The 25,564-nt window shown below is 43.8% G+C and overlaps 1 protein-coding gene across 1 annotated transcript in view; it reads right to left on the bottom strand.

Moving 5' to 3' along the window:
• Positions 1-5,870: 5,870 nt before the first annotated feature.
• LOC109912701 (calcium-binding mitochondrial carrier protein SCaMC-1) overlaps positions 5,871-25,564 on the bottom strand; it is a 47,407-nt gene continuing 27,713 nt past the window's right edge. Inside the window, 3 exon segments of the mRNA XM_020512138.2 lie at positions 5,871-7,194; positions 12,927-13,077; positions 16,419-16,586. Coding sequence (XP_020367727.2) covers positions 7,010-7,194; positions 12,927-13,077; positions 16,419-16,586 — 504 coding nt within the window. The 3' untranslated portion in view covers positions 5,871-7,009.

Here is a 25,564-nt window from a genome sequence, read left to right as displayed (position 1 = left end):
CCCTTCTTAAACAAAAGAACAGTGCTGGGTATTCTTCAGTCCTTGGGACCTCTCCTGTGACTAAAGAAGATACAAAGATACTTGGCACCAGCAATTTCCTCACCTGCCACCCACAGCATTCTGGGATAGGTCCCATCAGGTCCCGGGGACTTGTCTACCTTAATGCTTTTTTAAAAACCCAACATCTTTTCTTTTATTCACTTGTGGGATGTGGACATCGCTGGCTGGCCAACATTTTATTGCCCATCCCCAGTTGTTCTTGAGAAGGTGGTGGTGAGCTGCCTGCTTGAACCGCTGTAGTCCATGTGCTGTAGGTTATCATAGAATCATAGAATCCCTGCAGTGTGGAAACAGGCCCTTCAGCCCAATAAGTCCACATCGACCCTTGGAGCATCCCACCCAGACCCATCCCCCTTATCTACACACCTCTGAACACTACGGGCAATTTAGCATGGCCAATCCATCTCGCCTGCACATCTTTGGACTGTGGGATGAAACTGATGCAGATCTGGGGAGAACATGCAAACTCTACACAGACAGTCGCCCGAGGGTGGAATCAAACCCGGGTCCCTGGCGCTGTGAGGCAGCATTGCTAACCACTGAGCCACCCTGCCGCCCCACAACTTCATCGGGGAGGGAATTACAGGATTTTAATCGAATGAAGTGAAGGAACAACAATGTATTTCAAAGTAAGGATGGTAAATGACTTGGAGGGGTATGTTCAGATGGTGGTGTTCCATGTATCTGCTGCCCTTGTTCTTCTCGATGGAAATGGTCGTGGCTTTGGAAGGTGCTGTTGAAGAATCTTTAGTGAATTTCTGCAGTGCATCTTGTAGATAGTACACACTGCTGCTATTGAGTGTCAGCGGTGGAGGGAGCGAATGTTTGTGGATGTAGTGACAATCAAGTGGGCTGCATTGTCATGGATGGTGTCAAGCTGCTTGAGTGTTGTTGGAGCTACACCTATACAGGCAAGTGAAGAATATTCCATCACACTTTTCACTTGTGCCTTGTAGATGGTGGACAGGCTTTGGAGAGTCAGGAGGTGAGTTACTCACCACATTATTCCGGTCCTGTACATACAGGGTGGATAGCAAGAAGCTTTTTCCCAGAGTGGGGGACTCAGTTACTAGGGGTCGCGATTTCAAGGTGAGAGGGGAAAAGTTTAAGGGAGATATGCTTGGAAAGTTCTTTACGCAGAGGGTGGTGGGTGCCTGGAATGCATTGCCAGTGGAGGCGGTAGAGGCGGGCACGATAGCGTCATTTAAGATGTATCTAGACAGATACGTGAATGGGCAGGGAGCAGAGGGATACAGGTCCTTGGAAAATAGGCGACAGGTTTAGATAGAGGATCTGGTTCGGCGCAGGCTTGGAGGACCGAAGGGCCTGTTCCTATGCTGTAATTTTCTTTGTTCTTTGTTCATATTAATGCACTTAACTGTTTATGTGATGAGCTCAGTTGGGTTGACAGTGGGAAATTCAGTAATGGTAACACTATTGAAGTGGTGGTGATTAGATTATCTCTTATTGGAGGTGATCATTGCTGTGCATTTGTGTGACACAAATGTTACTTGCCACTTCTCAGCCCAAGTTGGATATAGTCAAGATCTCGTTGCATTAGATCATGGACTGCTTCAGTGTCTGAGGAGTTTTGAATATTTGTGAACATTGTGCAATCATTGGCAAACATTCCTCATTCCCACTTCTGACCTCGTGATGGAGGGAACGTCATTGGTGAAGCAGCTGAAGATGTTTGGGCCTAGGACACTATCCTGAGTAACTCCTGCAGAGTTGACCTGGAGCTGAGGTGGCTGACCTCCAGCAACCACAACCATCTTCATAAGTTCCAGTTTTGACTCCAACCAGCAGAGAATTTGCCCCAATACCCATTGATTCCAGTTTTGCTAGGGCTCCTCGATGCCACACTTGGTCAAATGCAGCCTTAATGTCAAGTGCTGTCACTCTCACCTCACCTCTGGAATTCAGGTCTTTTGTACATAGAGCAGAATTCATAGAATTCCTACAGTGTGGAAGCAGGCCATTTGGCCCATCGAGTCGACACAGACCTTTCAAAGAGCATCCCATCAGACCCACCCCCTGTAACCTGGCATTTCCCACAGTTAATCCACCTAATTTGTATATCCCTGGACACTTTGAGCAATTTAGCATGGCCAATCCAGCCCACCTGCACATCCTTGGACTGTGGGAGGAAACCGGAGCATCCGGAGGAAACCTACGCAGACACGGGGAGAATGTGCAAACTCTACACAGACAGTCGCCCAAGGGCAGAATCAAACCTGGGTCCCTGATGCTGTGAGGCAGTAGTGCTAACCACTGAGCCACCCCATGTTTGAACCAAGGCTGTAATGATGTCAGGAGCTCGGTTGCCCTGATGGATCCCAGTTTGGGCATCACTGAGTAGATGGAAAAGCTCAGCAAGTCTGGCAGCATCTGTGAAGGAAAAAACAAGAGTTAATGTTTTGGGTCCGGTGACCCATCCTTAGAACAGTTCCTTCACAGATGCTGCTAGACCTGCTGAGCTTTTCCAGCAACTTTGTTTTTGTTCCTGATCTACAGCATCCGCAGTTCTTTCAGATTTTATCATTGAGTAGATTATTGCTGGTTAGGTGCTGCTTAATAGTGCTGTGATGACACCTTCCATCACTTTACTAATGATCAAAAGTTGATTGCAAAGTATTTGTGAAGGCCCTCACCCACTTCCTCCAGATTCATGCATAAATTACCTCCTTTGTCCTTGAGTGGACTCACCCTTTCCCTAGGTACCCTCATGCTCCTTATATATGTATACAACGCTTGGGATTTTTCTTCATCCTATTTGCCACAGACTTTTCACGGCCTCTTTTAGCCCTCCTACTTCCTTGTTGGTGTTTTTTTCTTGCTGTCTTTGTATTCTTCGAGGGCTCTGTCTGTTTTCAGTTTCCTAAACCTTATGTATGTCTCCTTTTTCTTTTTGACTAAGTTCACAATTTCTCTTGTCATCCAGGGTTCCCAAATCTTGCCATCCTTATCTTTCGGAACATGCTGGTCCTGAATTCTAATCAACAGACCTTTTATAAGATTCCCACATGCCAATGTGGATTTACACTCAAATAAAATAGAGGGAAAGGCAGGTTGCAAGAGGGATATAAGCAATTTGTAAAGAGATATTGATATGTTTAGTACCTGTAAGTGGGCAAAAAGTTGGGAAAAATGGAATATAATTTGGGAAAATACAAAGTTGTTCATTTTGGAACAGACAGCATTTAAATGAAGAAAAACTGCAGAAAGCTACAACACAAAGGGACTTTGGGGTACTTGAGCACAAAACACATAAAGCTAGCCCACAGGTACAGCAGGTAATCAGGAAGGCTGATGGAATGTTGGCCCTTATTTCAAGGAGGTTGCACTATATGAGTCAGTAAATCTTACTGCAACTGTACAAGGTGCTGGTTCGATCATATCTGGAGTACTGCGAGCAGTCTTGATTCTATTTCATTTATTACTGTCACATGTACCAAGATACAGTGAAAAGTATTGTTTTGCATAATAACCAGATAAATCATTCCTTACCTAAGTAAATCAGGATAATAGAACAGAGTGCAGAAAATGGTGTTAGAGCTACAAAGAAAGTGCAGAGAATGATTAACTCTAACATGTGAGAACTCTGTACAGAAGTCTAGGACCAAAGGGCGTAGTCTCAATATAAAGGGGCATTAGTTTAAACGTAGAAACATAGTAGGAGCAGGAGGAGGCCATTCAGCCCTTCAAGCCTGCTCCACCATTCACCACGATCATCCAATTAAATAGCCTAACCCTGCTTTCTCCCCATAACCTTCGATCCTATTCACCTCAAGAGCTATATCTAGTTGTCTCTTGAATACATTCAATGTTTTGGAATCAACTACTTCCTGTGGTAATGAATCCCACAGGCTCACCACTCTTTGGGTGAAGAAATGTCTCCTCATCTCCATCCTAAATGGTCTACCCCGAATCCTCAGACTGTGACCCCTGGTTCTGGACACACCCACCATCGGGAACACATGGTGCATCTACTCTGTCCAGTCCTGTTAGAATTTTATAAGTCCCTATGAGATCACCTCATTCGTCTGAACTCCAGTGAAAACAATCCCAACCTAATCAATCTCTCCTCATACATCAGACCTGCCATCCCCGGAATCAGCCTGGTAAACCTTCGCTGCACTCCCTTGAGTGCAAGAGCATCTCTCCTCAGAAAAGGAGACCAAAACTGCACACAATCCTCTAGGTGTGGCCTCACCAAGGCCCTGTACAACTGCAATAACACATGAGGTTGTTGACTTGCTCACCGAGCTGGCTTGTTTTCATTCAGACATTTCGTCACCATGATAGATGACATCATCAGTGGAGCTTCTGATGAAGCGATGTTGTTCTACTCTGATTGGAATTTATACTGTCCAGTCCGTTTTGGTGAGTGCTGTCATTTCCAATTTTGTTCTGTATGGGTCTGTATATGAATCCAATTCTATATGATTGTCGAGTGCATTATGGGTTGAGAACCATGCCTCTAGGAATTCTGTGCATGTCTGTTTGGCTTGGGCTACCATGGTTACCTTGTCCCAGTTAAACTGATGGCCTTCATTGTCCGAGTGTACCGATACTAAGGAAAGTTTGTCGTGTTGTTTTGTTGCTAGCTGATGTTCATGTATTCTGATAGCTGGTTCCTTCCTGTCTGACCGATATAATGTTTGTAGCAATCATCGCAGAAGCAGCCATGCAACGACTAGAACACACCATCCTCCCCCGCATCCAACCTAAACTTTGTCATTATTAAACACAACAAACTAGAAGAGACCCACCACCTCATCAACAACATATTCGCGGGGATTAAATTCACAAGAGAAGAAGAAAACAGCAATCAGCTTCTGTTTCTGGATGTCCGAGTTGAACGTATGACCAACAGGCGTTCCAAACCTCAGTATACAGGAAAGTAACCCACACTGAAAAAATTCTCAACTTTCACAGCATCTACCCCAACATCCACAAACAAAGCTGTATTAGGACACTATTTAAATGGGCCACCACTCACTGCAACATGCCAGAACTACACAGGAAAGAGGAACAGTACCTATACAAAACCTTCGCTATGAATGGATATCCCCATGACTTCATTCTACTAGGTGCCTACTAAATAGGCAACAACAAGAGGACACAGTACGCCCTAACACACTGGCCATACTGCCATACATCAAGAACATATTGGAACTGACAAGACTCCTAAGACCACTAGGAATCATGGTGGCCCATAAGCCCACAGCCACTCTACGACAAACACTCACAAGGATTAAAGACCCCATTCCCACAACGTGCAGAACCAACGTAGTTTACAAAATACCATCCAACGACTGCCACAAATATTACATCTTTCTTCCCTCAAAGGAGAACGGTCCCAACTTCTTCAGATTATCTCCAACTCAGGTTCCTCATTCCTGGAACCATTCTTGTATTTGCCTTTCACTGAGCATCTTGTATCTGCGAGAGTGGATACTGTATCAATTCAAGGTTGTGTGTTTGTGTGTGAATGTTTCACTGTGGGTGAGTGGTTTGTCTGTGATCTTATGAAGGGTTTAGATTGAAATATTTGAGAAAGACATAATCAGCTTCTTTAAAGATGTTATTACACACTTCTGGAATAGGTGGGACTTGAACCCAGGCCTTCTGCCTCAGAGATAGGGATATTACCACTATGGCACAAGAGCCCCAGATTTGGACTGATGGATTGTGTCTTAAAGCTATTAATTTGCTGGTGCGGGAATGTAGATTGGGCCATCTCCTTCCATCAGGTGGTATGAGTGAAAAAGCAGGCCATCATATTAAGACATTGCCACAAACTGTTACAAATAATCAGGCAATTTATTGATTTTAAAAGAATCCATGCAACAAAGTATAACAAAGTATAAAAGCACAGGAGCTGAAGTCAACCTAATCCAAAATTGCTCAATACACAAAATCTTTTTAACTCAAAGCTTTTCTCAAAATAGAACAAAGACAGGGGTATACATTTAAGACTCAGCATGGCACGAGTCATATTCAAAGCAAAACCCGGTGTGGAAAATAATATCACGCTTCTCTCTTCATTGTCACTGGTTTAAATCACTTTAGGTAACTTGATCCATTAGAGAAGCACATCATCCAGACAGAAGAGTAAATATAGTTGTTACAAAAAATTTGGATTTGGAGTTTGTTTTCCAGAAGCAAAAGCTGATTATAACTCGCACAATAAAAGCAAAGCTAAGAAAATGTAGTTAATTTTATTCCCAGAGACTGAATGATTTGGTAAATATTCCACCAGACTGTGGATGGTAAGTTTAAAAAAAAGTGCATGTCATCTTGAAATGTCAATTCTTTGACTAACTCCAGATTAAGGTGATGCCACTCAGATCTAAAAGCACAGCCAAATCAACTGCGGACTTGTGAACATAATGGAATAACTTGGCAGAATTGTATCTTAGAATGTACATTTCAACAGCACTGAGGTCAAGGCCTACGGTGAGGCTCATTGTGAGGTTTTTTGTTAGAGTCCAGGCTCACAGTTCTGCTCTAATGTTAGACATTTAGACACTTTTTTAAATACTATGTTTCAAGAATTAGGTTCTGCAATCCCCACATTTCACTAAGCCTTGAACACAGGAACAGGTGACCATTCAGCCCCTCAAATCATCTCTGTCATTAAATTCATTGTTGATCTGTATTCTAACTGCATTTGCCTATTTTAGCTCCATATTCCTTAACGCCCTTGGCTAGTAAAAACAAAACCCATGATCTCCTATTTAAAATTATGAATTCAGCCCAGCATCTGTTACTATTTTGCGGGAGAGTTCCACATTTCTGGCATCTTTTGTGTGAAGAAATGTTTTCTAGTTTCTCTCCTGAATGAGGAGAATGGCATCTGGGCTGAGGTCTGGGAACAGTTTTTCGCCAGTCTGTGTCTGAAGTTACAAATGGAATTTGCTATGGAGTGATGTAGCGACTATTAGCTGGACTGGATCCCCAGAGCAGTCTTCATGCGTTCATACACAACATAGCTGATGCTTACAGCAGGGATCACCTTCAAGAAGTTTGGGGCCAGACCCCTGTAGAGGCCCAAGGGACCCTCTTGAGCCACAATCTTTCGAAATAGACCCATCATATTGAGCTGTTGTGATCCCTCCAATGAAGCTGCAAAGATACCAGATTCTCTGTTAACAGTGAATTCAACAAAATGTGAACCTCAGCTTCTGATACCCTATGCTAGACTTTGGATGTGTCCAATACTGCCCATCTCTCGTTGCTCTTCGAAGGTGCTGGTGAACCAGGGCCTTCTTAACTGCTGATAAAAGGTTTAAGCTTTGCTAGGCCATATCAAATAGCAGTTGAGAATCAACTATGTTGTAAAATTGGAGTCACAAGTTGGCCAGACCAGGTAAAGATGACAAGCTCTTGACCGTAACTTCCCCTCCTCGGTGGTCGAGAACGCCCTCAACCGTGTCTCCCACATCTCCCGCACCTCATCCCTCACACCCCGTCCACGCAATAAAAACCAAAAAAGAATCCCCCTCGTCCTCACGTACCACCCCACCAACCTCCGGATCCAACGCATCATCCTCCGACACTTCCGCCATCTGCAATCCGACCCCACCACCAAAGACATCTTTCCCTCCCCACCTTTATCTGCTTTCCGGAGGGACAACTCTCTCCGTGACTCCCTTGTCCGCTCCACACTCCCCTCCAGCTCCACCACACCCGGCACTTTTCCCTGCAACCGCAGGAAGTGCTACACCTGCCCCCATACCTCCTCCCTCACCCCCATCCCAGGCCCCAAGAAGACTTTCCACATCAAGCAGATGTTCACCTGCACATCTGCCAATGTGGTATACTGCATCCGCTGTACCCGGTGTGGCTTCCTCTACATCAGGGAAACCAAGCGGAGGCTCGGGGACCGCTTTGCAGAACACTTACGCTCGGTTCGCAACAAACAACTGCACCTCCCAGTCGCGAACCATTTCAACTCCCCCTCCCATTCCTCAGACGACATGTCCATCCTGGGCCTCCTGCAGTGCCACAACGATGCCACCCGAAGGTTGCAGGAACAGCAACTCATATTCCGCTTGGGAACCCTGCAGCCCAATGGTATCAATGTGGATTTCACAAGTTTCAAAATCTCCCCTCCCCCCACCGCATCCCAAAACCAGTCCAGCTCGTCCCTGCCTCCCTAACCTGTTCTTCCTCCCACCTATCCCCTCCTCCCACCCCAAGCCGCACCTCCATCTCCTACCGACCAACCTCATCCCGCCCCCTTGACCTGTCCGTCCTCCCTGGACTGACCTATCCCCTTCCTAACTCCCTACCTACACTCACCTTTCCTGGCTCCATCCCCGCCTCTTCGACCTGTTTGTTTCCTCTCCACCTATCCTCTCCTCTATCCCTCTTATATTCGCCTCCCATTCTCTCCCTATTTATTTCAAAACCCCGTTCCCCTCCCCCTTTTCTGATGAAGGGTCTAGGCCCGAAACGTCAGCCTCTCTGCTCCTATGATGTTGCTTGGCCTGCTGTGTTCATCCAGCCCTGCACCTTGTTGTCCCCTAAAAGTAGGTCAGTTTTTACAACAATCTGACAGTTTCACGGTCATGTTTACTGATGCAAGATTTTTACTTTCAGGTTATTTTTAATTGAACACAGATTGTCTACAATGAGACTAAAACCAATGCTCTTTCGAATAACAGCCCAGTAACAGAAGCTATAGCCTAACAAATTTCACACCAAATGTGGGGAATATTATGCTGAAAGCAATATTCAGACTGAAGGAGGAACAAGTACAAATCAGCAATTCTCAGGAAGCTGGCCAGACAAAAGCCAAAGTTAGCTCAGGAGCAGGCTATGTCCCATCTGAAATGAGACAAAGGGACTAATGATTAGCACTGTGTGCTAGTGCATTTGGGAGGAGTTTAAACTGGTCTGACGGGGGGGAAGGGACACAGATTATCAATGAAACAAAGACATCATGCTACAACCGAGGAAGCAAGTCACAGTGAGTTCAGTTATGTTGAGTATCTAATGCTAGGAGTGTCATAGGTAAGACTGATGACCTAATGGCATGGATTGACACATGGAAATGTGATACCGTTGCCATCACAGAAACATGGTTGAGGGAAGAGCTGGACTGACAACTCAAAAGTTCCAGGTATAGGATCTTTAGGCGTCACAGAGTGCAAAAAGGGTGGTGGTGTAGCACTATTAATTAAGGAATTATTACTGCAATAAGGAGAGATACTATCTTGGAAGAGTCCTCAAACGAGACTTTGTGGGTAGAACTTAGGAATGTTAAGGGGACAGCTCCTTTACTGGGTGTGTATTATAGGCCCCCAAAGAGTCAGTGGGAAATAGAGGAGCAAATATGTAGACAGTTCACAGAGGTGTGTAAGAGTAACGATCGGGTAATTATACTGGGGTTATAAACTTTCCCAACATAAATTGGGATAGTCATAGTGTTAAGGGTTTAGATGTAGTCGATTTCTTGAAATGTATCCAGAGGAGTTTTTTGTATCAATACGTAGAAGGCCCAACAAGGGACGATGCAGTTCCTGATCTGGTTCTGGGCAAAGAAGCTGGACAAGTGTTCAACATGGCTGAGGGGAACATTTAGGTGATAGTGCAGGTCAAATTGTTCTGGAGAGGGAAAACGATGGGCTGCAAAAGACAGCTTTGGATTGGGGGCAGAAAGGCAGATTTTAATAAAATAAAGTAGGGTCTGGCTACAGTAGACTGGGAACTGCTCCTTACGGGTAAGTTTATAATGCAGCAATGAGGGACATTCAAAAAGGAGCTGGGGAAAGTACAGGTCCAACATGTACCCTTTAGGAAGAAATGAAGGAGCAATAAGTTCACAGAATCCCGGATGTCTAGGACAATTCAGGACTGCATAAAGAAGAGGTGTAAGGGCTTTTAGCAAGTCCAAAGGAAGCAATTTAGTGCAGCCCTAGACGAATACAGGAAGGAACTTAAGAAAGCAATTGGGACAGCAAAAAAGGGGGCATGATAAAGAACTTGTGAACAGGAGTAGGGAGAATCCCAAGATATTTTATAAATACATTAAAGGGAAGAGGTTAACCAGGGAAAGAGTCGGGCCCATCAGGGACTAAGAGGGCTACCTGTGCGTGAAGCTGCAGGATGTTGGAAGGGTGTTGAATGAATATTTCTGTTCGGTCTTTACTCTGGAAAATGAGAACGTAGGTACAAAATTCAGGAAAAGGGACTGTTTGACACGAAATGGGTGGTATTGGAGGCTCTGTTAGACGTGAAAACAGACAACTCCGCTGGCCTGGATGAACTGCATCCCAGGCTGCTGTGGGAGGCGAGGCAGGATTTTGTAGGGGCCCTGACACAAATTTTTAATTCCTTTCTGGCCACAGGGGAAGTACCAGAGGACTGGAGGATGACTAATATGGTTTCACTTTTTTGGGAGGTGCTGGAGATGAGCCAGGAAATTACAGACTGGTGAGTTTCATGTCAGTGGAGAGAAACTACTGGAGAAAATTCTGAAAGAGCAAATTAATACCCACTTGGAAAAGCATGGTTTAATTATGGAGAATCAGCATGGCTTTGCCAGAGGGAGGTCATGCCTAATAAATTTGTTAGAAGCTTTTGAAAATGTAATCAAGTGTATGAACATAGAACAGTATCGTACAGTACACGCCCTTCGGCCCGCGATGTTGTGCTAACCTATTATCCTAGTCTAAGATCAAAACTAACCTGCAATCCCTTCATTTTACTATCACCATGTGCCTTTCCAAGAGTCGCTTAAACGTCCCTAATGTATCTGACTCCACTACCACTGCCGGCAGTGCATTCCACACACCCACCACTCTCTGTGTGAAGAACCTACCTCTGACATCTTCCCTGTACCTTCCTCCAATCACCTTAAAATTATGCCCCCTCGTGATAGTCGTTTCTGCCCTGGGAAAAAGTCTCTGGATAGAACGATGAGTGAAAGGATGAGTGAAATTCAGTTTATGTGGTTTATATGGATTTTAGCAAAGCTCTTGACAAGGTTCCACCTGGGAGACTAATTGAGAAGGTTAAAGCACATGTAATTGAGGGAGCCTTGGCAAATTGGATCAGAAGTGGGCTTAATAATAGGATGTAAAGGGTAGTTGTAGAAGGCTGCTTGGATGACCAGAGGCCAGTGTCCAGCGATGTAATACAATGCACCATGGCCCAGTGGTTAGCAATACTGCCTTACAGTGCCAGGGACCTGGGTTCGATTCCACCCACAGGCGACTGTCTGTAGTTCGCATATTTTCCCCGTGTCTACATGGGTTTCCTCTGATTGTTCCGGTTTTCTCCCACAGTCCAAAGATATGCAGGTTAGGTGGATTGGCCCATGCTAAACATCCAGAGATGTGTCGGTTGGGTGGATTAGCCATGGGAAATGCACAGTCATAGGGATAGGGTAGGGGGTGGTTCTGGGTGGCTTGCTCTTTGGAGGGTTGGTGTGGACTCAATGGGCCAAATAGCCTGCTTCCACACTGTAGGGATTCTATGATTCAAGGATCAGTACTGGGACTCTTACTCTTTGTTTTATATATATAAAACAAAATGATATAGAAATGTGGGGGTGATGTTAAGCAAATTTGCTGCTGGTAGAGTGGTTACTAGCAAAGAAAATGTTTGTAGGTTACAGGAAGATAGAGGTGGGTTGGTCGGATGGGCAGACCAGTGGCAGATGGAATTTAACCCATAACAAGGTTATGCACTTTGGAAGAAGAAACAAGGAGGAGTATTTAATGAATGGCAGGACACTGGGTTGCTTAGAGGAACAGAGGGATTTTGGGGTAATTATTCACAGATCCCTGATGTTGGCAGCGCACATGAATAGGACAGTTAAGAAGGCACATGAGACACTTGCTTTCATCAGTCATGGCACAGAGTATAAGAGCAAGGAGGTAATGTTGGAATTGTACAGAGCATTGGTCAGGCCACAGCTGGAGTACTGTGTGCAGTTCTGGTCACCTCACTGCAGGAAGGATATGATAGCAGTAGCGGTGGACAGAGGAAGTTCACCAGGATGTTGCCTGGGATGGAGAAACTGAGGTATAAGGAGAGACTGGATAGGATTGGATTGTTTTCTTTCAAGCACAGAAGACTGAGGGGGGACATCATTGAGGTGTATAAGGTTAAGAGGGGTATGGACAGGGTGAATAGAGAACAGCTGTTCCCCTTGGCTGAAGGGTCAATCACAAGAGGGTATAGTTTTAGGGTAAGGGGCAGGAGATTCGGGAAAAACATTTTCACTCAGTGGGTGGTGGGAATGAATCATAGAATCCCTGAAGTATGGAAACAGGCCATTCAGCCCAACAAGTCCATGCTGCCCCTCTGAACAGCATCCCACTCAAACCCATTCCCCTGCATTTCCCACGTCTAACCCAGCTAACCTAAACATCCCTGAACACTATGGGCAATTTAGCACGGGCCAATCCACCTAGCCTGCACATCTTTGGACTGTGGGAGGAAACCCATGCAGACACGGGTAGAATGTGCAAACTCCACACAGACAGTCGCCCGAGGCTGGAATCGAACCCGGGTCCCTGGCGCTGTGAGGCTGCAGTGCTAACCACTGAGCCACCGTGGCGCCCTGGAATGGTTGTAGATGCTGGAAAACTTACAACATTTAAAAAATATTTGGATGAGTACTTCAAATATCATAACATTGAAGGATATGGGACAAGTGCAGTAAATTGGAATTAGCGCACTTTTGGTGGCAGTTATGTTAGTGCAGACCTCAATGGGCCGAAGGGCCTTTACTGTGCGCTATGAATCTATGAGGGGAGTGTTAGCTATACACCTATCAGTCTAAGCCACATAATTTTTAATGAAATCCAAAGTCAAGAACAAGACAGACTGGACTATCTTACCTTGTGCTTGCATCCGGGTCCTGATCAGGGCTAATGGATAACTGGCTAGCTGTCCACAGGAACTGGATATGGTGCCACAGGCTAACAGGACTAACACTCCTGGATCAGCAGATTCCTTGGCGTATTTATTTAACCAAGTTTTCTTCAATGTCTGAAAGGGTATCAGAAAGAATTCAGTAGAGTAAACAGATTTTGTAAATTCTGAGCAAGCAAACTTGTCTGGATGAGTGAAACGCAGACAACACCCAAGAAAATGCTTCTTTACAGAATGAGCAGTACAGAATCAGGCCATTTGGCCCAATTGTCTTATACTGATGTTTATACTCCACATGAGCCTCCTCCATTATCTTCTTCATCTTAGCTAATTGATTGATTTATTGTCACATGTACCAAAATATGGTGAAAATCTTTGTTTACAAGCAGTACAGGCAGATCACAGTAAGCAAGGATGCACAGATCAAGAAGACTTAGACAGAGGTACAGGTTACACTGCACAGGACGTGCACTAGGCGAGCTATATGTTAGCAAGGTCAGCGTTATTTGAGGCTAGAGAGTCCATTCGTCGGTCTGATAACGGCTGGGAAGAAGCTTGACAACATATCTTATTCGCTTATCGCTTATCACACCTTTCTCTAAAACATCATAATTACACGCTAGTTTAAAGTTCCTCAGTCTCACTATTTTCTGTTACAAATTATAATCTCTAAAAGCTTTAGCATCACTGAAATTAAAATAATTGACCTGTAGTTACTGGGATTATTCTTACAATGTTTGCAATTATCCAATCCCCTGGTATAACCCCTAAACTGAAGAAAGGGTGAAAGTCCATGGCCAGTACCTCTGCAATTTCCAACCTTATAAACTCCAATGAATAAAAGGTCTGACCTGTCCTCACTGTCACTTTCTTTGTTCCATAACCCATGATTCCCTTACTGATTAAAAATCTGTCTATCTCAACCTTGAATATACTTAACAACCAAGCCTCTACCTCCCTCTGTGGTAAAGAATTCCATAGATACATTACCCTCTGGCAGAAGAAATTCCAGTCAAGAGTTATCCATTCAAGAAGCTTCTGCTCCTATGTCTTGTGATTTTAAATGCTGATAAGTACAGATACAATTGATTCGACCTCTGCTCCTAAGAAGTGCCCTCCATATCTAGGATCAATCCAGTCAGCCTTCTCTGGATAGCCTCCATTGCCAGTGTAATGTTCTGTGGACAAGGGACCAAAACTGATCGCAGTATTTCAACTGTGGTCTAACTTGTGTCTTGTATAGTTTTAGCAAGACTTCCCCATTTTCATACTCCATTCCCTTTAAAATAGATGCCAACATTCCAAAAAAACCAAAAGAACTGTGGATGCTAGAAATCAGAAACAAAAACAGAAATTGCTGGAAAAACTCAGCATGTCTGGCAGCATCTGTGGAGAGAAGACAGAGTTAACTGAAAATGTTGGTATTTATGCAAAAGTTGGGGAGGGGGAAAGAGTAAATGATATGTGGAGATAGAGCCCAAAGAGAGAGAAAAACAGTTGGATAGACGAATGAGTGGGTAAGGGTCATACTGGATTAGCTGCTAATGGGAATTATTTGTAGCTGACAATGTAGTAGCAGCCCATGTGATCACAAAGCCTGATGTGTGGGGTTGGGCTCAGGACATGAGAGAAGATGCCTCTTCCTCTCTACTATTACTTCTGGAAAAGGGTCATCGGACACAAAATGCAAACTCTGATTTCTCCTCACTGATGCTGCCAGACCTGAGTTTTTCCAATGCCAATATTCCATGTAGGGGAGGTAGAGGCACAGTGGTAGTGTCATTTGAGCTAGTAATTTAGATCCCAGGTTTATACTCTGGGGACATAGGTTTGAATCCCACTCTGGCACATGATGCAATTTGTATTCAATAAAAATCTGAAATTAAAAACCTGGCCAAATAGCAACTGTGTAACTATCATCAATAAGAACCCATCTGTTTCACAAATGTCCTTTAGGGAAGGAAATCTGCATCCTTACCTAGCCTACAGGTGACTCCAGAACCACAGTAATGTAGTTGACTTTTAACGGTCCTCTGAAATGGATCTATCAAGCCACTCAGATCAAGGGACAATTAAAGATAGGCAATTAATGCTGGCCCAACAAGCAATGTCCACAACCTTGAACAAATAATTTTTAAAAATTGGCTTCTGTATTATCTACTGAACTTCTGAATTTGCATTTTGTGATTTATGCATGAAGACCCCCTATTCCAGTGCATCTGCGAACTCTGTAGCCTCGTTCTGAAAGGGGCATATGTTAGATGCCCTTCCTTTTCATATATTTAAAGAAGCCCTCACTGTTTTGTTTTATATTAATTGAAGTTCACCCTCAAAAGTTTAGTTTCTTGCACTATTTTTGGGTCCCCTTTTGGATTTAAGATTTTCCCAATCCTCTGGATTACTACTAAGCTTTGCCACATTGCATGTATTTCTTTCAATTTGATGCTATTAAACTTCCTGGATCTCTGTCTCTCCTTTTATACTCTTACTTCTTGCATTAAAGCCCAATGTTCCTTTTCCCTTTTTTCACTTGTATTATGCACTTGGCATGTCATACTCCCCATTTTGCTGCTTCACTCTCTTTAATCATTCCACAAACTTTGATTTTGTTTGTCTTGCCTTTTCCCACATAGCAATGATTATATGAACATAAGAGTTAGAAGTAGGAGGCGCACAACTTGGCTCTTTGAGTAAGTTCTGCCATTCAGAAAGACTGATTCACAGGTTTTAACCTCAATTCCACATTCCTGCTATCCACAATAACTCCACTTATTTATCAAAAATCTATTTAAATCAGCCTTTAAAACAATCAAAAATTCCGCTTCAGAGATAGTAAGAACTGCAGATGCTGCAGTCAGAGATAACACAGTGTGGAGCTGGAGGAACACAGCAGGCCAGGTAGCAGAGGAGCAGGAAAGCTGACTTTTTGGCCTGAAGAAGGATCCCGACCTGAAACGTCAAAAATTCTGCTTCCACTGCTTTCTGGGAAGACAGTTCCAAAGACACAACTCTGAGAAACAATTTCTCCCCATCTGCCTTGTTTCTCATTGTTCATTCACAGATGTGAGCATCATTGACAGGACCAGGATTTATTGTCCATCTCTAATTGCCCTTAAGACAGTAGTGGTGAGCAGAATTTATTTTCATAATGATTGTGTGGTGGTAACAAGACAGTTATGAACAGGCACATCTATGCTAAGCAGATTAACGAGTATGAGGTCCTATTCCAACCTTTTGGTTCTCTCATCACCTGTCACAGGCCCAGTCTGGTAATGTCCTGCAGGACTCGGCCAGCTTGGTCAATAGGCACGCTACCAAATCACACTTGCTGATGGACGTTGAACACTTATCCAGATGACAGTGTATTGAACTGTGAGGGACAGATGAGTGATAACTGGCCCACCTTCAATTAGATAACAAATAATAGGAAATGTTCAAGATTTTTGTATTGAACCTACCTCATAGATAGCGAGGTCAATGCCAGCATAGGGGATAATGCCCAAAATGTTTGGAATATAACCTTTGTAAAATGCAATCAACCCTTCCCTCTTCAAAATCTTCTTGATGCAGTCTCCTACCCCCGAATATTGTCCAGTCTTTCGCAGAGCCATTCTGGTCTTCAGCACCTTGCAAATATAAGAACAGAGGACTAGTTAATCAAGGAGCCAAACAGGACTACAGCACAGAAAAAGGTCCTTTGGCCCATCAAGTCTGCACCAGTCAAAACCAACTACCTAAGTATTCTAATCTCAATTTCTAGCACTTAGCCCATAGCTTTCTTTGACTTACTTCTTAAACGTTATGGGGGTCTCTGCTTCAACCACGCTGATAGGCATTGAGTTCTGAATTAACACTGCCCTCACATCCTGCCCCTTACCATAAATATATGGCCCCCAGGTCATTGATCCTTCCACCAAGGGAAAGAGTTCCTTCTTGTCTATGCCCGGGATAATTTTATTATCTTAATTGTTCAGAATGATAGGCAGGAAGGAAAAGTAGTTTTGTTGGAAAAGAAGAATTTGTGCATGAGTGAGAAATGATATCAGTACTGGTGATCAAGACACAGAATCAGTCTGGGTAGAAATAAGAAATGCAGGTAGTCCTGCTATAATACAAGTTTTGTGAATGCGAATTGGCTGTAATGCAATTGATGAATAGTGGACACTGTTTGGATAACATGAACTTTCTGCTGTACAGGTACAGCGATTTTCCATAGCAATTTCCAACGGTGATTTTCTACAGTGCGAGGTCACACAAGAACGCAACTATCGCATTCTAGGAGAACTACCTGTAGCTAGAGAGAGAAGTCCCTGGTGGGAGTAATCCATAGATGTTCAAAAAGTAGTGCTGCAATGGGCCACAGTGTATACTAGGAAATACTGGAGGATTGTAATAAAGATACAGCAATAATCATGAGTGATTTTAAATAGATTATTCAAATTCAGAAGAGTAGCCATGAGGGATAGTTCATTAAATGAATTAGAGATTGTTTCTTGGAGAATATATTGGGGAACAAACAAAGGAACAGACTGTTCTGGTTCTGGTATTGTGTAATGAGGTGGTAATCATTAATGATCTCAAAAGGAAAGGATCCTCTTGGGAAGAGTGATCATAGTATTGCTAGAATTTCAAATTCAGCTGGAGGATGAGAAACTGGAGACTCACAATAGTGTTCTGGAGGTAAAGGTAATTACATAGGCATAAGGACAGATCTGGCCGTAATTGTTTGGGTGGGAACACTAAAAGGTCGGACAATTGATGAGCAGTGGTAGATGATTAAGGAGATACTCACTTGCTCCCAACTAAGATATATTCCAGAAAGGAAGAAAGATTGTAAGAGGGGGAAGAAACATCTATGGCTAAGCAAGGAAGTTAAAGATAATATAACTCTTTAAAGATAAATATAAATCATGGATAGGCACATGGACGATAGTAAAATGAAAGGTATGCAGGTTAGTACTGATCACAATATTGGGATTGAAGACAGATACTTTCCCAGAGAATGATGGCCTGCATCGATGGGTCTTAAAGGAAGTAGCAGCAGATATAGTGGATCCACTGGTTACGATATTTCAAAATTCCCTGGATTCTGGAAAGACCATAAAACTCAAGAAACAGAAACAGGAGTAGGCTATTCAGTTCTTCCAACCTGTTCTGCTATTTATTAGGATCATGGTTGATCCGACATTCTTTAAGTCCACTTTCCTGCCTTTCCCCATCACCACTGATTCCCTATTGATTAAGAATCTATCTATCTCAGCCTTAAATAGACACAAGGTTGAACCAACATCGTGGGCCGAAGGGCCTGTTCTGTGCTGTACTGTTCTATGTTCATAAAGATAAAAACTAAAGCATACCATCTTGCAAAGGCAGATGGCAGGTGGAAGATTGGGGAACTTTTAAATGTCAACAAAGGGGTACTGAAAAAAGTAATAAAAAGAGCAGTAGCAAATGAAAGAAAACTAGTGCAAAAGTAAGGGTATGGATTGAAAAAGATTCTATAAGTATATAAAAGGGAAGACAGTAACTAAAATGAATGTTGGTCTTATGGAGGATGAGACTGAGGAATTAATGGTGGAGAACACAGAAATGTTGGAATCACTAAATCAATACTTGTTTCAGTTTTCAGAGTGGAGGACACTAGTATCATCCCAATACTAACAGGTATTGCAGAGGCTAAAGAAAGGGAAGAACAATCATCATCACAAGGGAAAAAGTACTGATCACAATATTGGGATTGAAGACAGATACTTTCCCAGAGAATGATGGCCTGCATCGATGGGTCTTAAAGGAAGTAGCAGCAGATATAGTGGATCCACTGGTTACGATATTTCAAAATTCCCTGGATTCTGGAAAGACCATAAAACTCAAGAAACAGAAACAGGAGTAGGCTATTCAGTTCTTCCAACCTGTTCTGCTATTTATTAGGATCATGGTTGATCCGACATTCTTTAAGTCCACTTTCCTGCCTTTCCCCATCACCATTGATTCCTTATTGATTAAGAATCTATCTATCTCAGCCTTAAATAGACACAAGGACTCTGCCCCCACAGCTCTACGTGGCAAAGAGTTCCAAAACCCCTAATCTTCAAAGAAGAAATTTCTCCTCATCTCAGCCTTAAATTGGTGCCCCTTTATCCTGAAACCGTAACCTTTGATCCCAGACTCTCTGATGAGGGGAAACATCCTTTCAGCATTTACTCTGTCAAGACCTTGAAGAATCCTATGTTTCCATGCAATTATTTCTCATTCTTGTAAACTATTGAGAATAGAGTCCCAACTTGTTTCATGTTTGTTCATAAGACAATTCCTCCATACAGGTAATCATTCCAGTGAACCTTCTCTAAACTGCCTGCAATGAAATTATATCTTTCCTTAAATAAGGAGACTAAAATTGGTCACAATACTCCACGTGGTCTCCCCAGCTGCTTGTACAATTTCAGCAAGACTTCCCTACGCTTATTCTCCAACCCCTTGAAATAAGGGTCAACATTCCGTTAGGGGGGGCGATGGCCTAGTGGTATTATCGCTGGACTGTTAATCCAGAGACTCAGATAATGTTTTGGGGACCTGGATTCGAATCCTGCCATGGCAGATGGTGGAATTTGAATTCAATAAATATCTGGAATTAAGAGTCTAATGATGACCATGAATCCATTGCCGATTGTTGGAAAAACCCACCTGGTTCACTTAAGTCCTTTAAGCAAGGAAACTGCCATCCTTACTTGGTCTGGGCTACATGTGACTCCAGACCCACAGCAATGTGCTTGACTGTTAACTGCCATCTGGGCAATTAGGGATGGGCAATAAATGCTGCTTAGCCAGTGACACCCTCATCCCGTTAATAAATTAAGGAAGAAAAGGAGCCTTCCTGATTACCTGATGCACCTGTGTTCTAGCTTTCTGTGTTTCATGCACACGTTCCCCCCCAAATCCCTTGTGCTGCAGCTTTCTGCAGTTTTTCTCAATTTGCCAACTTATTGCCCACTTACTTGATCTATCAATACCTCTCTGTAAACTGCTTACATTCCTCTTGCAACTTGCCTTTCCACCTATTTCTGTGTCATCTGCAAATCTGGCTACAGTACATTTGCTTCTTCCTCTGAATCATTAAGACATTTTGTACACAGTTATGGCACCAACACTTTTTCCTGTGGAACCCCACTGGTTACAGCTTACCAACCTGAAAAAGAACTTCTTATCCCCATTTGCTGTTTCCTGCCCATTGACTAATTCTCCATCCACCCGAGTCTACTACTACCAACACTGTGGGCTGTTATGTTAATGGCTTAACCTTTTGTGAGGTACCTTATTGAACACCTTCTGGAAGTCCAAATGTAACACATCTACTGGTTCCACTCTATCTACTCTGGTTGAGATTTCCTCGATAGATTCTAATAAATTAGTCAGACATGATTTCCCTTTTGCGAAGCAATGCTGACTCTGCTTGGTTAGATTACATTTTTCAAATATGCTATTACTTCTTTAATAACTGATTCCAACATTTTTCCAACAATAGGTGTTAGGCTAATCAGCTATACTGGGCCTCTTTTTCCTTCCTCCCTCCCTTTTTGAATAGGAGTACCACATTGCATTTTCTAAACCCTCTAGTGTATCTCCAGAATCTGAGGAATTTTAGAAAATTAAAACCTATGCATCCACCATGTTTATATTTATTTCTTTTAAGATCCTAGGATGCAGGCCATCAGGGCCAGAGGACTTAGAAGATTTCAATGGATTGGAAAAATGCTAATATTAGCATATGTTATTCATCAGTAAACTAGATGGGGTTTTTTTTCTCAACAATTAACAATGGTTTCATGGTCATCATTAGACTTGTAGTTCCAGGCTTTTCTGGAATTCAAACTCCTCTGTCTGTCATAGCAGAATTGAAACCCAGATTTCCAGAACATTGCGAAACTGGATTGCGAACCGTCGGGGAAGCGGATTTGTAATTCAGAGGATGAGGTATTCAGCCTTCCAACAAACAGAACAGGGAGTGGAGGTCGTTAATAAAGAAATGTGGTCGATGGAGCGTGATTGTGGACACAGGGATGGTTTGAAATGTGTATACTTCAATGCTATAAGTATCAGAAATAAGGCGGATGAACTTAGAGCATGGGTCAGTACTTGGAACTACGATGTTGTGGCCATTACAGAAACTTAGCTAACTTAGGGACAGGAATGGTTGTTGGAAGTTCTGGGATTTAGATGCTTTAAAAGAAATAGGGATAGGGAGGGTGGTAAACGAGGTGGCGGAGTGGCATTGCTAGTCAGGGCAAGTATAGCAGCTACTGAAAGGCAGTTTGAGACTGATATGTCTACAGAATCAGTTTGGGTTGAGGTCCAAAACAATAAAGGAGCAGTCACTTTGTTGGGGTTTTTTTACAGACCCCCTAATAGTTGCAGAGAAGTGGAGGAGTGGATTGGGAGGCAGATACTGGAAAGGTGCAGAAGTCACAGAGTTGTAGTCATGGGTGACTTCAACCTTCCAAATATTGATTAGAAACTTTTTTTAGTTTTAATAGTTTAGATGGAGTGGATTTTGTCCAGTGCATTCAGGAAGGATTCTTGACACAGTATAGACCAACACGAGGAGAGGCCACTTTGGATTTGGTGCTTGGCAATGAACTGGGCCAAGTGTTAGACCTGTTGGTAGGAGAACATTTTGGCGGTAGCAATATAACTCTGTTACTTTTACAATAGTCATGGAAAAGGATAGGTAAATACAGCAGGGTAAGGTTTATAATTGGGGGGGGGGGGGAAGGGTAATTATAACTCTGTTAGGCAAGGACTGGGTAACATAAAATGGGAACAGATGCTGACAGGGAAGAGCACTATAGAAATGTGGAATTCGTTAAGGAATGCATACTGCGTGTGCTCGATATGTTTGTCCCGAGCAGTCAGGGAAGATGCGGTCGAGTGAGGGGTCCTTGGTTCTCAAGAGAGGTCGAACGACTAGTTAAGAGGAAGAAGGATGCTTATATAAGAAACAAGGATCGGAAAAGGCTCTAGAGGGATACAAGTTAGCCAGAAAGGAGCTGAAGAAAGGGCCTACCAGAGCTATAAGGGGGCATGAGAAAACCTTGGCAGATAGGATCAAGGAAAACTCCAAGGCTTTTTACACATACATGAGGAATAAGACAATGACCAGAGAAAGGGTAGGGCCAATCAAGGATTGTAAAGGGAATTTCGGCACGGAGCCTAAAGAGATAGGAGAGGTCCTTAATGAACACTTTTCATCGGTATTCACAACTGAGGGGGACTGGCTGTAGGGGAGGACAGTGCAAAACAGGCTGGTAGGCTAGAGGAGGTGGATGTTAGTAAGAAAGATGTACTAGGAATTTTGAGAAACTTGAAGATAGACAAGTCCCCCAGGCCTGATCGGATTTATCCAAGGATTCCATAGGAAGTGAGGGAAGAGATTGCAGGGCCTTTGGCGATGATCTTTTCGTCTTCACTGTCCATGGATATAGTGCTGGAAGATTGGAGAGTGGCAAACGTCATTCCCTCGTTCAAAAAAGGGAGTAGGGTTAACCCCGGAAATTACAGGCCAGTTAGTCTTACATCAGTGGTGGGTAAATTATTAGAAAGGGCTCTGAGAGATAGGATTTATGATCACTTGGATAGGCACAGTTTGATTCGTGATAATCAGCATGGATTTGTGAGTGGTAGATCATGCCTCACAAACCTTATTGAATTCTTTGAAGAGGTGACCAAACACGCGGATGAAGGTAGAGCAGTGGATGTGGTATACATGGATTTAAGTAAGGCGTTTGATAAGGTTCCCCATGGTAGGCTCATGCAGAAAGTAAGGAGGCATGGGATAGGGGGAAATGTGGCAGATTGGATTCAGAATTGGCTGACCCTTAGAAGACAAAGGGTGGTAGTGGATGGAAAATATTCAGCATGGTGCTCAGTTACGAGTGGTGTACCACAAGGATCTGTTCTGGGTGTTCTTCTATTTGTGATTTTTGTAAATGATTTGGATGAAGGAGTGGAAGGGTGGATTAGAAAGTTCGCGGACGATACAAAGATGGGTCGATTTATGAATAGTGCGGAGGGCTGTTCTAGGTTACAAAGGGACATTGATAGGATGCAGAGCTGGGCTGAGAAGTGGCAGATGGAGTTTAACCCTGAAAAGTGTGAGGTGATTCATTTTGGAAGGACAAATTTGAAAGCAGAATACAGGGTTAACGCAAAGATTCTTGGCAGTGTGGAGGAGCAGAGGGATCTCGGGGTTCATGTCCACAGTTCCCTGAAAGCTGCCACCCAGGTGGATAGAGTTATTAAGAAGGCGTATGGTGTGTTAGCTTTCATTAATAGAGGGATTGAGTTCAAGAGCCGTGAAGTTATGCTCCAGCTATACAAAACCCTGGTTCAGCCACATCTGGAGTATTGTGTCCAGTTCTGGTTGCCTCATTACAGGAAAGATGTGGAAGCATTGGAAAAGGTGCAGAGGAGTTTTACCAGGTTGTTGCCTGGAATGGAGGGAAGGTCTTACGAGGAAAGGTCGAGAGAGCTAGGGCTCTTCTCTTTAGAACGACGAAGGATGAGAGGTGACTTGATAGAGATGTACAAAATGATCAGAGGTATAGATAGAGTGGATAGCCAGAGACTTTTCCTAGGGTGGAGGCAGCTATTACGAGGGGGCATAGTTTTAAAGTGAGTGGAGGTAGATAAAGGGGAGATGTCAGAGGTAGGTTCTTTGCTCAGAGAGTGGTAAGGGCGTGTAATGCATTGCCGGAGAGGGCAGTGGAGTCGGCCTCGTTAGGGGCATTTAAGCAGCTATTGGATAGGCATATGGATGATATGGAAGGTAGGGGTGGAGGTTAGATAGACCTTAGGTTTAGGGTAAAAGTTCGGCACAACATCGTGGGCCGAAGGGCCTGTACTGTGCTGTACTGTTCGATGTTCTATGTCCTATGTCCTATTGCTTAGGTGTCTGGATTAGTAGTCCAGTGATAACACCACTAGGTCATTGCCTTCGTTGCAATTATATTGGAAGGTGTGGTGATGAATGGAGCTGAAGGTGCTTTGAGAAATATCAGTGATAAGATTCTGGTTTTGTTCACTCACATGTTTCATTTACATGTGTTAAAGTCAAGAGCCTGACTGGGCAGGTGAAGGTCAAAATTGAGCCTCTTGAAGTTGAAGGTCTGAGTTGCGTCCCAGGTTCCAGGAGAAGGTAGCCCAAGTTGGGTCCAGAGAAGCCTAAACTGTTCATTCTCTCTTCTTAAGACCGACCCCTCATCTCTGGAATCAATGTGGTGAACCTTGTTTGAACTGCCTCCAATGCAACTACATCCACTCAAGCATAAAGCAGGGAACTTGTGCTTGGAGGCAGAGGATGTGGGTGAGATCCTAAATGAGTACTTTGCATCTGTATTCACCCAGGAGAAGGACATGGAGGATAGTGAGATTTGTGTAGGGCATGCTCATATGCTAGGGCATTTTGATATCAAGAAAGACGTGGTGTTGGAACTCTTGAAAAGCATTAAGGTGGATAAGTCCCCAGGGCCCGGCGGTTATAGATCAGAATCACAGAATCACTGCAGTGTGGAAACAGGCCCTTCGGCCCAACAAGTCCACACCATCCCTCAGAGCATCCCACCCAGACCCATCCCTAATAATCCACCGAATCTACATATCACTGAACACTACCAGCAATTTAGCATGGCCAATCCACCTAGCCTACACATCTTTGGACTGTGGCAATCCTCGGTTGAGGAAGAAGTTGGACATTTCGGAGGCTCCCTTGTTGAAGTTGGCCTCATCTGAACATTTACGATGGAGACGGAGGAACTGAGAGAATGGGATGGAGTCTTTACAGGAAGCAGGGTGTGAGGACGTATAGTCCAGGTAGCTGTGGGAGTCAGTGGTTTTGTAGTGGATATTAGTGGCCTGTCTATCCCCAGAAGTGGAAACAGAGATGTCAAGGAAGGGAAGGGAGGAGTCAGAGATAGACCAGGTGAAAGTGAGGGCAGGGTGGAAATTGGAGGTGAAATTGATTAAGTTTTCCAATTCCAGATGAAAGAGGGAAGCAGCACCGATGATATCATCGATGTATCGGAGAAAGAGTTGTGGGTGGGGGCCGGAATAGGACTGGAACAAGGAATGTTCCACATACCCCACAAAGAGACAGGCATAACTGGGGCCATGCCGGTACCCATGGCCACCTGTCTTACCTGAAGAAAATGAGAGGAGTTAAAAGAGAAGTTGTTGAGGGTGAGGACGAGCTCAGCCAAGCGGAGGAGGATGGTAGTGGGTGGGATGGTTCAGATCTTTGCTCCAGGAAGAAGCGGAGAGCCCGAAGACCCTCCTGGTGGGAAATGAACATGTAAAGGGATTGCACGTCCATGGTAAACAGGAGGTGGCTGGAACCAGCAAACTGGAAGTTTTGAAACCGGCGTAAGGCTTTAGAGGAATTTCGGATGTGTATGGATCGGGGGGAGGAGACTGAGTCAAGGTAGGAAGAGATGAGTTCTATGGGGCAGGAGCAGGCTGAAACAATGGGTCTGCTCGGACAGTTCCCGTTTGTGGATTTTTGGGAGGAGGTAAAAGTGAGCTGTGTGGGACAGGGGGACTATCAGCTTGGAAGCAG

This window comes from Rhincodon typus, chromosome 10 (assembly GCF_021869965.1).
Source record: "Rhincodon typus isolate 14 chromosome 10, sRhiTyp1.1, whole genome shotgun sequence".
NCBI lineage: Eukaryota > Metazoa > Chordata > Chondrichthyes > Orectolobiformes > Rhincodontidae > Rhincodon > Rhincodon typus.
Note: the sequence above shows the minus strand (reverse complement) of the source record. Positions and strands in the feature narration are given on the sequence as shown.